At 44.7% G+C, this 12,519-nt stretch overlaps 1 protein-coding gene across 1 annotated transcript in view; it reads left to right on the plus strand.

Annotated features, from left to right (window-relative positions):
* Positions 1-12,519, plus strand: part of ATG2A (autophagy related 2A) — a 132,516-nt gene that overhangs the window by 71,047 nt on the left and 48,950 nt on the right. The window contains exons 26-28 of the mRNA XM_044269730.1: positions 881-951; positions 4,535-4,611; positions 8,318-8,488. Of these exons, the coding sequence (XP_044125665.1) occupies positions 881-951; positions 4,535-4,611; positions 8,318-8,488 (319 nt within the window). The remainder of the gene's footprint in view (positions 1-880; positions 952-4,534; positions 4,612-8,317; positions 8,489-12,519) is intronic.

The raw sequence follows: 12,519 nt of genomic DNA on the forward strand, positions 1-12,519 counted from the left end.
CTTTTTTTCCTGTCTATAGAAATCTCCTATTCTTGTCCGTAAAACGGGCAAGAATAGGACCTGTTCTATTTTTTGGTACAGCAGTGGTATGGACTTTTGGATGCACACGGGTTGCTGTCTGTATCTTTTGCTGCCCAGTTGACATGAATTGCGCAGGGCAAGGGCTATTTGTTTTCATTTGGACATTTCCACCTAGCAGTATTCCCGGTGACGTCAGCGGCTCTAATGGGCGGTTTTTAGCGCTGCCCATTAGTGCCAGTGACGTCACCGGGCTCACTGCCAGGCGGAAGCCTCTACCGAGCTTACCCATGCATAGCCCAGTATGTTAGCGGATCTCAAGAAAATTTCCTTGCCCTGCGTGATTCAGCGCGGGGCAAGGAGGAGCATTGGAGCGTGAAAAGCTCCGATGCTCCACTCATTCATGGTGATTGACTCATTCATGGTGAATGAGTGCAGATTGGGTTGTGTCCGGGTTCAGCTCTGAACCCAGACAACCCCTTTAAAGAGTATGTTCAGACGTGGAGGAAAACTCCTACCTCCAATATGTCTGCACATCTTTGTCAAAATCTGCATGTGTTACATATGGATTTTCTGTGGATATCAATCTTTGCGTCACCGTTGGTAAAATTGATGGCAAACATCGGGAGTAATCCACGACATATAGGTCAATAGATCGGAAGAATGCCTTACAATGTTTGTCAGCGGAGACCTGTAAGACCTCATTCACTGCATTTCACTACAGATTTTCAGTGCAGAGCTGTTTGCATTTATTTTACAGAGCATCCTCTCCCCTTCAGCTGAAATCGCTCTCCTTAATTTTTCTCCATGTCCCAATGTTATTCGGTTCTCACTTCTTTTTTTTTTTTTTTTTTTTTTGTAGGTTTATTTTAGATGATTCCGCTCTTTATCTGTCAGATAAATGTGAAGCTGAGGTTACAGATTTAAAGAAAGGTATGGAAGTCTTTCCCCAGTAATCTAATTATTACATGGATGGTATCCATATTGTATATGGCAAGAAGTGGGGGCAGTTTTCATATGCTTTTAAGGTCCTTTTACATGGACTGATTATCTGTCAGATGATCAGGGATTAGGGATGCAAATGAGCTCTTAGCAAGCTCTGCCTCTAATGCTACCAGATGTAAGGCAGCTCTCCTATAAGTCAATGTCCGACCCTTTAAATAGGCCTTGAGACATTATTCGGATATTAAATAAACCAGTAACCCATCTGCAGACAGACTGGGTGATTGCCCCTCATCAGTGCAGAGCAGAGAGTACTGGCTTAACTGGGTGAGAAGTCAGGATTTGGGGGTACTCCCACCCAGTTAAGCCAGTACTGTCTGCTCTGCACTAATGAGGGGCAATCACTCTGAAACGGCTGTCTGTGGATGGGATCCTGGATTATTTAATATCCGAGTCATGTCTCAAAGCCTATTTAAAGGGTCGAACATTGACTTACAGGAGAGCTGCCGTAGCATTAGAGGCAGAGCTTTTAAAGAGCTGATTTGCATCCTTTTCTTCCCAGAATTCCAGAGGAGCATGTATGGCCTATAAGTCTCTCACGCCGAAGAGAGAGTGTGTACCCCCAATGATCAGGAATGAAGCAGATGCCCCTGATCACTGTCAGATCATCTGCAGAGGTGACTGCTGCATTTACATGTTGTGTGGGGACAAGTGAACGAATCAGCAGTCGCTTGTCTCCATAGAAAATCTTTGTTCCTGCACAAAAGATCATTGGTTATTTTTCTGTACCGGCAAAACGACACAATCATGATGATTTACCTTTTAGGCTACTTTCACGCTTGCATTGTTGTTTTCCGGTAGGTATTGAGATCCAGCAGAGGATGTCAATACCGGAAAAAGATGTTTCCGTTTGGTCCTCATGCATTCTGAATGGAGAGCGATCCGTTCAGGGTTCTCAGGATGTCTTCCGTTCCGTCAGTATTCAGTTTTGTGACCAGACACACAAAACCTCTGCAAGCTGCGGTTTTGTGTCCAGTTATAAAAACGGATCCTGCACTGAAAACAATGTAAGTCAATGGTGACAGATCCGTTTTTTAAGGAGCCAGTGTATTTAGTGACTGATCCATTTTTTTCTGCTTTGATTTCACACAACTGCATCCTAACGGAACGGATGCATCCTGATGTGCAAAAGTAAAACTGATCCGTTTAATTCCGGTATAGAGATCATCTGCCGGATCTCCGTACTGGAATTAACAACGCAAATGTGAAGTAGCCTTACACTTTTAGATTATTGGGAACGAGTTTTTCCCGTTCATCTGACACATCGGTCCATGTAAAAGGTCCTTCAGAAGGAATATAAACTGCAGTCTGAGAACAGAAAATAGAAATTGCAAGATTTGTTTGAACATTAGCGTTTGTTTACACAGCGGCTTTGTTCGCGGAAACCACCTCCCATTGCTGTCAGTGGGCGTCCATGCTGCCGTCCATACAGCCACAGATTATTTCCACAAGGATTTTCAGACCTATTCCATCTTGGAGCGGTTTCTGCACATAAGTCGCCGTTAACTGTAACTGGTGTCTGCCTGCAGATTAACCCCATTGAATGAGGCTAAGGCCTCTTGCACATGAAGGTTTTTTTTTCCATTTACGTTCCGTTTTTTGCGTTCCGTATACGGAACCATTCATTTCAATGGATCCGCAAAAAGAAACCGGAAGGTACTCCGTATGCCTTTTGTTTCAATTTTTCCATTGCGTTCAAAAATAGAACATGTCCTATTATTGTCCGCATAACGGACAAGGATAGGACTGTTCTATTAGGGGCCAGCTGTTCCGTTCTGCAAAAAACGGAATGCGCACGGACATCATCTGTATTTTTTGTGGATCCGTTTTTTGCGGACCACAAAATACTGTAAAAGCCATACGGTCGTGTGCAAGAGGCCTAAAGCCGTAGGCAGAACGGCAGCATGTGAAAAAATCCACTTTGTGAACACGCCGTTACACCAAAAATAGGACGTCTGAATACATGGCAATTATCGGACAGTGAGGAATCTTAAAGGCTGACCCGTGGGCTCTCCTTCTGTGCCTAATAACAATGCTGACACCTTTTTGTTTTAGAACTCATCATTGTGTCATTCCTCTATTATTCTTCCTGAAAATGTAAGAATGACAACTGGGTGTTATTATTCCCCTTTCAATAGCTTGTGTCCCTTCAAGAGCTGACGGCACAGCTTATTGTAAATGAGAATGGCAACGCACAGTTATCAATTTATTATTTTCCAGGAGGAATAACAGAAGAGTGGCACAATGCAGATTCCTAAGAAAAGGTGCTCCAGCATTATTATTATTTCATAGGGAATAGACTTTTTTGCTAAAAGTAATTTCAAGAGAGCTGACAGGTCGACCTTCAGACATATATCCACTAGAGGGCAGTAACTCCCTTATTGTTCAGAAGCTTGAAGCCGTTTCCACTGTATTAGACCCCGGTGATGATAACTTTTCATACAGTATTTTAGCATTATTGGCTGTCACTGCTATCTCTGTCCTGCATATCGTAAGATAGAAAAAATACTGTAACTACAAGCTACAGCTTATTTTTTATATTTTATTAGGGAAAATTAGTTGTTTTTACCAGCATATAGCTAGCCACTCCACGCAGCAGCACTAGGAATAAGAGGGTTGGGTGAAACAGACCGCTGCTATAGTAATTAAGTATAATTATTTAGATGCGATGTAAGGCCTCCTGCACATGGCCCTATCTGTTTTGTAGTCCACAAACTGCAGATCCGCTAAATATGAATACCGGTTGTGTGCATCCCGCAGTTTTCTTGGCCCCTATTGTAGAAATGCATATTCTTGTCCGCAAAACAGACAAGAATAGGACATGTCTATAATTTGCGGCACTACCTCTTGGATGCGGGCAGTACGCAGATGGCATCCATGTGCTGTCCGTATTTTTTTGCAGCCCCATAGAATTGAATGGGTCCATGTGTGATCTGTAAGAATGCGGACCAAAAATATGATTATGTGCATGAGACCTAAAACAGAACTTCAGTCCACATTAAGGCTACTTTCACACTGGTGTCTTGGCTTTCCGTTTGTGAGATCAGTTCAGGGCTCTCACAAGTGGTCCAAAACGGATCAGTTTTGCCCTAATGCATTCTGAATGGAAAAGGATCCGCTCAGAATGCATCAGTTTGCCTCCGTTCCGTCTCCATTCCACTCTGGAGGCGGACACCAAAACACTACCTGCAGCGTTTTGCTGTCCACTTGACGAAACTGAGCCAAACGGATCCGTCCTGACACACAATATAAGTCAATAGAGACGGATCCGTTTTCTCTGACACAATCTGGCACAATAGAAAACAGATCCGTCTCCCATTGACTTTCAATGAAGTTCATGACGGATCCGTCTTGGCTATGTTACAGATAATACAACCTGATTCGTTCATGGCGGATGCAGACGGTTGTATTATTGTACATTTTTTAGATAAAGCACTCCATACATCTTTGTGGAATGTGTGGGGGAATAGCAGGTTGCTTTACAATCTTGACGTGTCTGTTTCTTTGTCAATAGATTACATCTGTGTCCTCGATGTCGATCTCTTAGAACTGGTCATCACCACTTGGAAAGGAAACTCATCGTCTAAACTGGTATGAATCAGATCAATCTAATCCATGATCATGAGGTCTAAGCTCAGTCTCAGGAAGACCACATCACATGGAAGTCAAACATGGGATTCCTAATCGTGCCTCATTAAGTGAGCGTTCTATTCACCTGATTAGGGAATCAGTTCCCTGCCTGCCATTAGGATGTATGGGGCGAATTAATTTGCAAGGTTCCTGATTTTTCTGCTGAAGGGAAGAGAATATTGGGCAAATATTTTCTTTCATTCTACGGGCAAACGCAGGCTACAACAATCTGCCCCTTAACACTGACCTCCATAGCGGACCGTCCCCTTAATTGTGACCTCCACAGCAGCCTAGGGTGGCTAGAGGTTCGGTTTTAGGCTGGACAGTCCATCTTTCAGACTCCCTGTTCTCGGTCTGGTGCAGGTAGTAGGGAGGAATCGAGCAACTATAGACCAGTGAGTCTGACATCAATAGTAGGCAAATTAATGGAAACCCTACTAAAGGATAGGATTGTGGAACATCTAAAATCCCATGGATTGCAAGATGAAAAACAACATGGGTTTACTTCAGGGAGATCATGTCAAACAAATCTCATAGATTTTTTTGACTGGGTGACTAAAATAATAGATGGTGGAGGTGCAGTAGACATCGCATATCTAGATTTTAGTAAGGCTTTTGACACTGTCCCACATAGAAGGCTTATCAATAAACTGCAGTCATTGAGCATGGACTCCCATATTGTTGAGTGGATTAGGCAGTGGCTGAGTGACAGACAACAGAGGGTTGTAGTCAATGGAGAACATTCAAAACAAGGTCATGTTACCAGTGGGATTCCACAGGGATCTGTACTGGGACCAATTTTGTTTAATATCTTCATAAGTGATATTGCAAAAGGCCTCGATGGTAACGTTTGTCTTTTTGCTGATGACACAAAGATATGTAACAGGGTTGATGTTCCTGGAGGGAAACGCCAAATGGAAAAGGATTTAGGAAAACTAGAAGAATGGTCAGAACTCTGGCAACTGAAATTTAATGTGGATAAGTGCAAGATAATGCACCTGGGGCGTAAAAACCCAAGGGCAGAATATAGAATATTTGACACAGTCCTGACCTCAGTATCTGAGGAAAGGGATTTAGGGGTCATTATTTCAGAAGACTTAAAGGTGGGAAGACAATGTAATAGAGCAGCACGAAATGCCAGCAGAATGCTTGGATGTATAGGGAGAGGTATAAGCAGTAGAAAGAGTGAAGTGCTTATGCCGCTGTACAGAACACTGGTGAGACCTCACTTGGAGTATTGTGCGCAGTACTGGAGGCCATATCTCCAGAAGGATATAGATACTCTAGAGAGTTCAGAGAAGAGCTACTAAACTAGTACATGGATTGCAGGATAAAACTTACCAGGAAAGATTAAAGGACCTTAACATGTATAGCTTGGAAGAAAGACGAGACAGAGGGGATATGATAGAAACTTTTAAATACATAAAGGGAATCAACTCGGTAAAGGAGGAGAGCATATTTAAAAGAAGAAAAACTACCACAAGAGGACACAGTTTTAAATTAGAGGGGCAAAGGTTTAAAAGTAATATAAGGAAGTATTACTTTACTGAGAGAGTAGTGGATGCATGGAATAGCCTTCCTGCAGAAGTGGTAGCTGCTAATACAGTGAAGGAGTTTAAGCATGCATGGGATAGGCATAAGGCTATCCTTCATATAAGATAGGGCCAGGGACTATTCATAGGATTCAGATATATTGGGCAGACTAGATGGGCCAAATGGTTCTTATCTGCCGACACATTCTATGGATGGACACAGGGATATCTTTTTGAACAGCTCACTCTCAGACAGCAGCACTGTGCTGTCTGAGCGTGAGCTGCAGGGAGAAAGTCACCCTCCCTCCCACCCCTGTACTTTTCCCTGAGTGTAGTTATATAAGCATATATTATTTACATTGTTAGCTGTAGGGTTAAAGGGTGTATTACATGGGCAGATATTCAGCCTGATGATCGCTAACTAGCGTTTGTATGCACACTCGTTAGCAATCATCATGTAGTATAATGCTGCTGCCGATTGCCCGATGCTCGTTCATCGGGCAGTCCAGATCTTTCAGCATGCTGAAAGATCAGGATTTGCCGGCGGCAGATCGGGCTGTCTAATTACGATCTGTACAGCATAGCGATCGCTCCTCCCCATGTTGTGGAGGAGATTGCTGAATATAATAGCAGCTGTCTCCTCCGCTAGCGAGCAGGTGATTGCCGATTGGTAGGGGGCGAAGCGTTCCTTCCCGTCTGGCTGATTGGGGTGTCTAATAAACCTTTAAAATACTGATGACCTTTTCTCAGGATGGGTCATTGATATGTAATCAGCAGGGGGTCCAACTTCCAGCTTTCCCACAGATCAGCTGTTTGAAGGGTCTGCAGCGCTCTGGCAAGCATTGGTTGTCCATTGTATACTGGCTGTTCTTGGTGTTGCACGGCAATATCACTGATTGATGTGATATGACAGGCCTAGGAAGAGGCTGCATCACTCGCCTGACTGCCATGCACCCTTCCAACAGCTAATTAGTGAGGTGCCAGGAGTTGGACCCCCACCGGTCAGATATTGATGACCCATCCTGACAATAATCCAGAATACAGCCACACCTATAAATAAGGGTCCATTCACACGTTCGTGGTGTATTGCGGATCCGCAATACACCCGGCCGGCACCTCCCATAGAACTGCCTATTCTTGTCCGGAATTGCGGACAAGAATAGGACATGTTCTATTTTTTGGCGGAGCCGCGGCCCGGAAATACAGATGCGGAGAGCACATAGTGTGCTCTCCGCATCCCGTTCTGCCCCATTGAGAATGTATGGGTCCGCACCCGTTCCCGATATTGCGGAACGGATGCGGACCCATTTGCGGACCAGAAACTAAAGACTGCGCCAGCTACAGGCCAGCGTAGACTTCAGTTATAACTTCTGCCACTTTCTGGTGAAAGTGATAGTAAAAATGCGGTGGGCGGCGTGAAGCCCTGCCCCTTTTTCTCCCCACTTCGGAAAAGTGTTGAGAAGCCTATAAAGTCTCAAATTATGGTGCACATATGGGGTGCGCCATAATGTGCGACTTTTTTATGCAACAGTAGTGGTGGAAAGGGCTTAATAAATGTCCCTCATTATTTCGTACTCACACTCATAGATGAAATGTCTTCATGTCTTTTTGTTACATACAAAACCACTGGTTACATGGGTAAATTCCAGTAGGCGAGGGACTCTGAGCCCAACATCTTCTTGGCCTCCTTCCCTGCCATGCGACGTTTTGGGGGACTATGCATGAGGGAGAAAGAGGAGACCTGATGTAAATAGCAGAGGCACACCCATGAATCCAAACATCTACCTAAATATATCCTTTCTCCATAATTACATTGTGGCCTCACCTTACATGCTTCTGTAGAGCAATAATTTAGTATATTACAAAAGAGTTTATGATCGACTCCCACCCATAGCATATAAATGTGGCAGAACTACAGATGTCACTTATTCCCTTCGGTACACATGAATCCAACCTCGAAATAGTAATAAAATCGATTGGGGTGGCTCAAAACTAGTCAGCCTTAGGTCTATCACTTTAATTTTCTTCTTGAGATGTCCTCCTTCACAAAAATGTTTTTAGTGCTTATTTTATCAGTTCCCAGTGTATGATTTACTGTTTGTCATTTTGCCAATACGTTTTTGTTCTCCATCCAGACTCAGCCTCTTTTTGAACTGCGATGTTCTAACAACGTCCTCCACATTCACACGTGTGCAGACTCTTGTGCCATGCTTGCCAACCTCACCCAGTATGTGATGAACAATGGAGATCTGCACTGCCCTCCAAAACCTGAGCCGCCCACTGAGATTGCAGGACAGAAATTACAGGTACCGGCCCTCTGAATGATGGGTTATATGTCACTTGTCATCTAACTGAATGTTGCATGCATGGGTAAGGTTGGGCTGCATGGTTACGCCTAAAAAAGGTTAATTAATGATGCCAATATTTTAAGTGGTAATTATGTAGAATTTACTGGAGCGTTTATTTCCTTTGAACTTCACTGTTGGTCTCTGTAATAGAGGTCTAAGGGCCAACATGCACCACCAAAGGGAGTATAATGTAAGAATGTATTGGATTCAATTAGAGCAAAACACTTCGCAACTATTGATCATTATAGTCTTAGGGTATGAACACACAGAGCAGTCATGTCCAGTACTGCGCAGTTGGTCTGCATTGTTAATGGCTGTACGGTGCAGTCCTAATTAGTATAAATAGAGCACGTTGTGGCCGCGACGCAACCAAAATACAACCCGTAGAAGGGCCCCCTAGCAATGGAACCGCCAGTTACCAAATATAATCTGTATGGAAACCTAATAGCAAGTGTTCAGTTTTTCTGCAGCACAATGGCAGGAAAAATGAAGTATGACACGGTTCCCATTAAAATCATCAAGCTGTCTGTGTAATCCATGGACATTCTGGGTCCTTTGTAGCCCTTCTCGGCCCTGGCAAATGGGTACTAAATGTATCCCATCTTTTAACTCTGCCCTAGTAGAGTATTTGAAAATGAGTTTTCTCATGCATGTCCTTGGGGGACACAAGAAAGACCATGGGACAAACACTAAGCATTAAGAGTGAGCTCCTGCCACCAGCTATTCCCTTTCCTACAGGGACTAAGCTAATACCGTTTTAGCTTAGTGTCTAAGAGTCGGACATCCCTGACACTTTAGGTCCTGTTACTGTAGGGAGCTAGAGGCGGTCACTACCACCTGTTACCCCACACATGAGGAGAGAGACCAGCGAGCCACTAACTCTGATGCTCTTTCCTTACCTCTGGATGGCAAGGAGGGACGGTAGATCTCGCCCTCCAGCAATCGGATTATCTTTCAGTCCATCCTAATTCCGGCGTAGCTTTTCTCATCAAGAGGCAGCATGCAAACAAACGTGACACAGCTGAAATTTGGGCAGACAGAAAACATTGGACAGGTAAAGCCTGTTTCACACTTGCTTTGTGGCTTTCCGGTTTTGAGATCCGGCAGAGGATCTGAAAACCGGGCCAAAACGGGTCGGTTTTGTCTCCATTCATTGTCAATGGGGACAAAACTGATTTGATGAATTCTGTTCCGTTTTGTTGCTTTTTTTGACCGGACACAAAACCTCTGCAAGCTGCGGTTTTGTGCCTGGTCTGCGAAACCGAACAAACCGGATTCAGCATGAAAAAAATCAATATAAGTCAATGGTGCCGGATCCGTTTTGCCCATTGACTTACAATGATTTTCATACCGGATCCGGTTTGTTCAGTTTAGAGTTAATTCAACTGAATCTGGACAAAACTGAAGCATCCAGATGTCTTAAATGGCGCGGTTCCGTTTAATTCCGGTTTTGAGATCCTCTGCCGGATCTCAAAACTGGAAAGCCACGACTGAAGTGTGAAACAGGCCTAACAATGGGGGGGGGAGGGGGGCTCTTTCTCTTGCACCTCACTCCATGTTCATCTGTCCCTGCTCCCCCAGTGTCCGCAGAACCGGATTGGACACTTTCATTGGCCACCATAGTGCAGGACATCTCTCAAACCAAAAGGGCCATCGTAGAGATGGTGGGGCAGATGTCCTTAAGGTCAGATGTGGGCCTTTCCGATTCAGAGGTAATTACAACAGGCTCCCATGGTGGGCGTCCACGAAAAGGGCCAGAACATTTCACTCCTCCAGGTGTTCTGTTTCCCTCGGATCATGATCCTCTCCTCCATCTCCCAAAGAGTCTTGTTCAGAGATGACCTTTCATATGGCACAATTTCTGACACAGAGCTGGGCCTAGAATAGGAGAAATCCTCTGAACTCTCCCCCATAATGCACAGCTTAATTGCAACTGTTGTGGAAAAAGCACTCATTTGTATCAGAAAAACCCCTCTCATCCCAGCAGGACCAGGAATAGTAGTTTTTTTTTTATTCCTTTTAGTGTTTCTCTAATCCAAAAGGCTTGGACGGGAAACCCTACCAAGACCAAAAAAGGAAACCCCCCTTCAAAGCATGCTCATCCTAGCACCTTCCCACCGTTCAAAGTCTTCTTACTCAAAACCCTCTTGCAATGACATGTGGCCCCCACCCGATTGCCGGTGGGTGGGAGGTCATCTTCATTTGTTTTAAGGGGTCTGGCTGGCGCATACCTCAGACAGCCTGCAGGGTCATTTCAGAGGAATACAAACTAGAGTTTTCCTCCACTCCTCCGTCTTTTTTTTTTTTTTTTCCATTCCTCTCCCTCCAAACTCCGTCCAGGGCTCTTGCCTTTTTTCGACTATCTGATCCCCTGCCAAGTCTTTTTTACAGGTTTTACATCTTTTAATAGTTTCCAAAAAGGAAAGCACAGTTCGCCTGGTGCATGATTTACACTCTGTCGTTCGCTTCATCCATGTGTAGCCTTTCCAGATAGGGTCCCATCCATGGAATCGGGGGAATTTTTGTCCTCGATAAATATCAAGGACATGTACTTCCATTCCCCCATTTGTACCAGCCATCAGCTTTTTCTTCTGTTTGCAGAGGGCCCCTTCCATTACCAGTTTGTGGCTCTCCCCCTTCGGGCTGGCCACTGCTCTGAGAGTTTTCACCAAGGTGTTTACCTCGCTCATGGCTCTCCTTGATCCCCAGGGGATTGTAGCGATCCCTTACCTGGATGACATCTTGATCAAGGCCCGCCATTGTCATCCAATCTGGAGAACCTGTAGATCATCTAGGACATGCTGGACAGGTTCTACTGGATCATCAATTTCCTGAAGTCATGTCTTGTGCTGTTTAAAATGATCACATTCCTGGGGATGTACTTCGACGGGCAGGCTAGGGTTCTTCTGTCATCCAATCTGTACAGCCTGCAGTTCTGCTGGATCAGCAATCTCCTGTAGTTATGTATTGTGCCGTTCCAACAGATCACATTCCTGGCAATGTACTTCTGTCCTCATCAGGCCAGGGTTCTTCTCCTGACAGAAAAGCTTTTGACACTTCAACAGAATGTGCTCCCCCTTTTGTGACTGGTTCCGCTTGCAATTCACCAATGCATGGGGGTACTGGGTCTGATGGTCTCAGCCATCTAAGCAGTTCCTCACATTCAATTCCACAACCGACCCCTCCAGCGAACCATTCTGAACAAATGGGACAAGTCCAAGGCTTCCTTGCATTGTTTGATTCTCATACCTTCATTGACTCCTCAGACTTTCAGATGCTCAGTGATGTCTCCAATGTTGACCTTGGGCTGCTTCTTCATTCCCCTGCAAAAGAATATCATTACGATGGATGCCAGCCTTCACAGCTGGGGAGTAGTGGTCGAGAGTCAGTTAAAGGGGTTTGGTTCCCTGAAGAAAGTTTTTCAGCTATCAACATCTTGAAACAATACATCCTGGCACTGTTTTGGCGGTGCACATTCCCAGTGTACATATAGATCTGGGCAAGTGGGCCCTTCATCCTCAAGTTTTTCAGGCAATTTGCGACAGGTGGGACCTCGTGACCTCCCACTTCAGTCGGAAACTCGACCCCTTCATCGCTCGATCACAGGACCCTCTGTTGTTGACAGTCAATGCACTTGTTATCCCATGGAACCAGTTCACTTTCCTGTATGTCTTTCCACCTTTTCCACTTCTGCGGCTTCTGCGAAAGATCAGGGCCAGAGGCCTCCCTGTGATTGTTGTGGCTCTGGATTGAGCAGGTCAGGTGTGACACACATCTCTAGTCATCCTCCTCACTGACAAACCGTGGCATCTGCTGCTTCAGGAGGATCTTCTGTAGCAAGGCCCTTTCTTCTACCTAGATTGGCCTTTGCTGCGTTTCACAGCATGACTGTTGAAGCTGACGTTCTAAGAGCTCAGGGGTTTTGGAATCAGTTATTCAAACAATGATCTATGCCAGGAAAACTTCCTCCTCTATAATTTATCATAGGA

The sequence above is a fragment of the Bufo gargarizans genome, chromosome 10 (assembly GCF_014858855.1).
Source record: "Bufo gargarizans isolate SCDJY-AF-19 chromosome 10, ASM1485885v1, whole genome shotgun sequence".
NCBI classification, from domain to species: domain Eukaryota; kingdom Metazoa; phylum Chordata; class Amphibia; order Anura; family Bufonidae; genus Bufo; species Bufo gargarizans.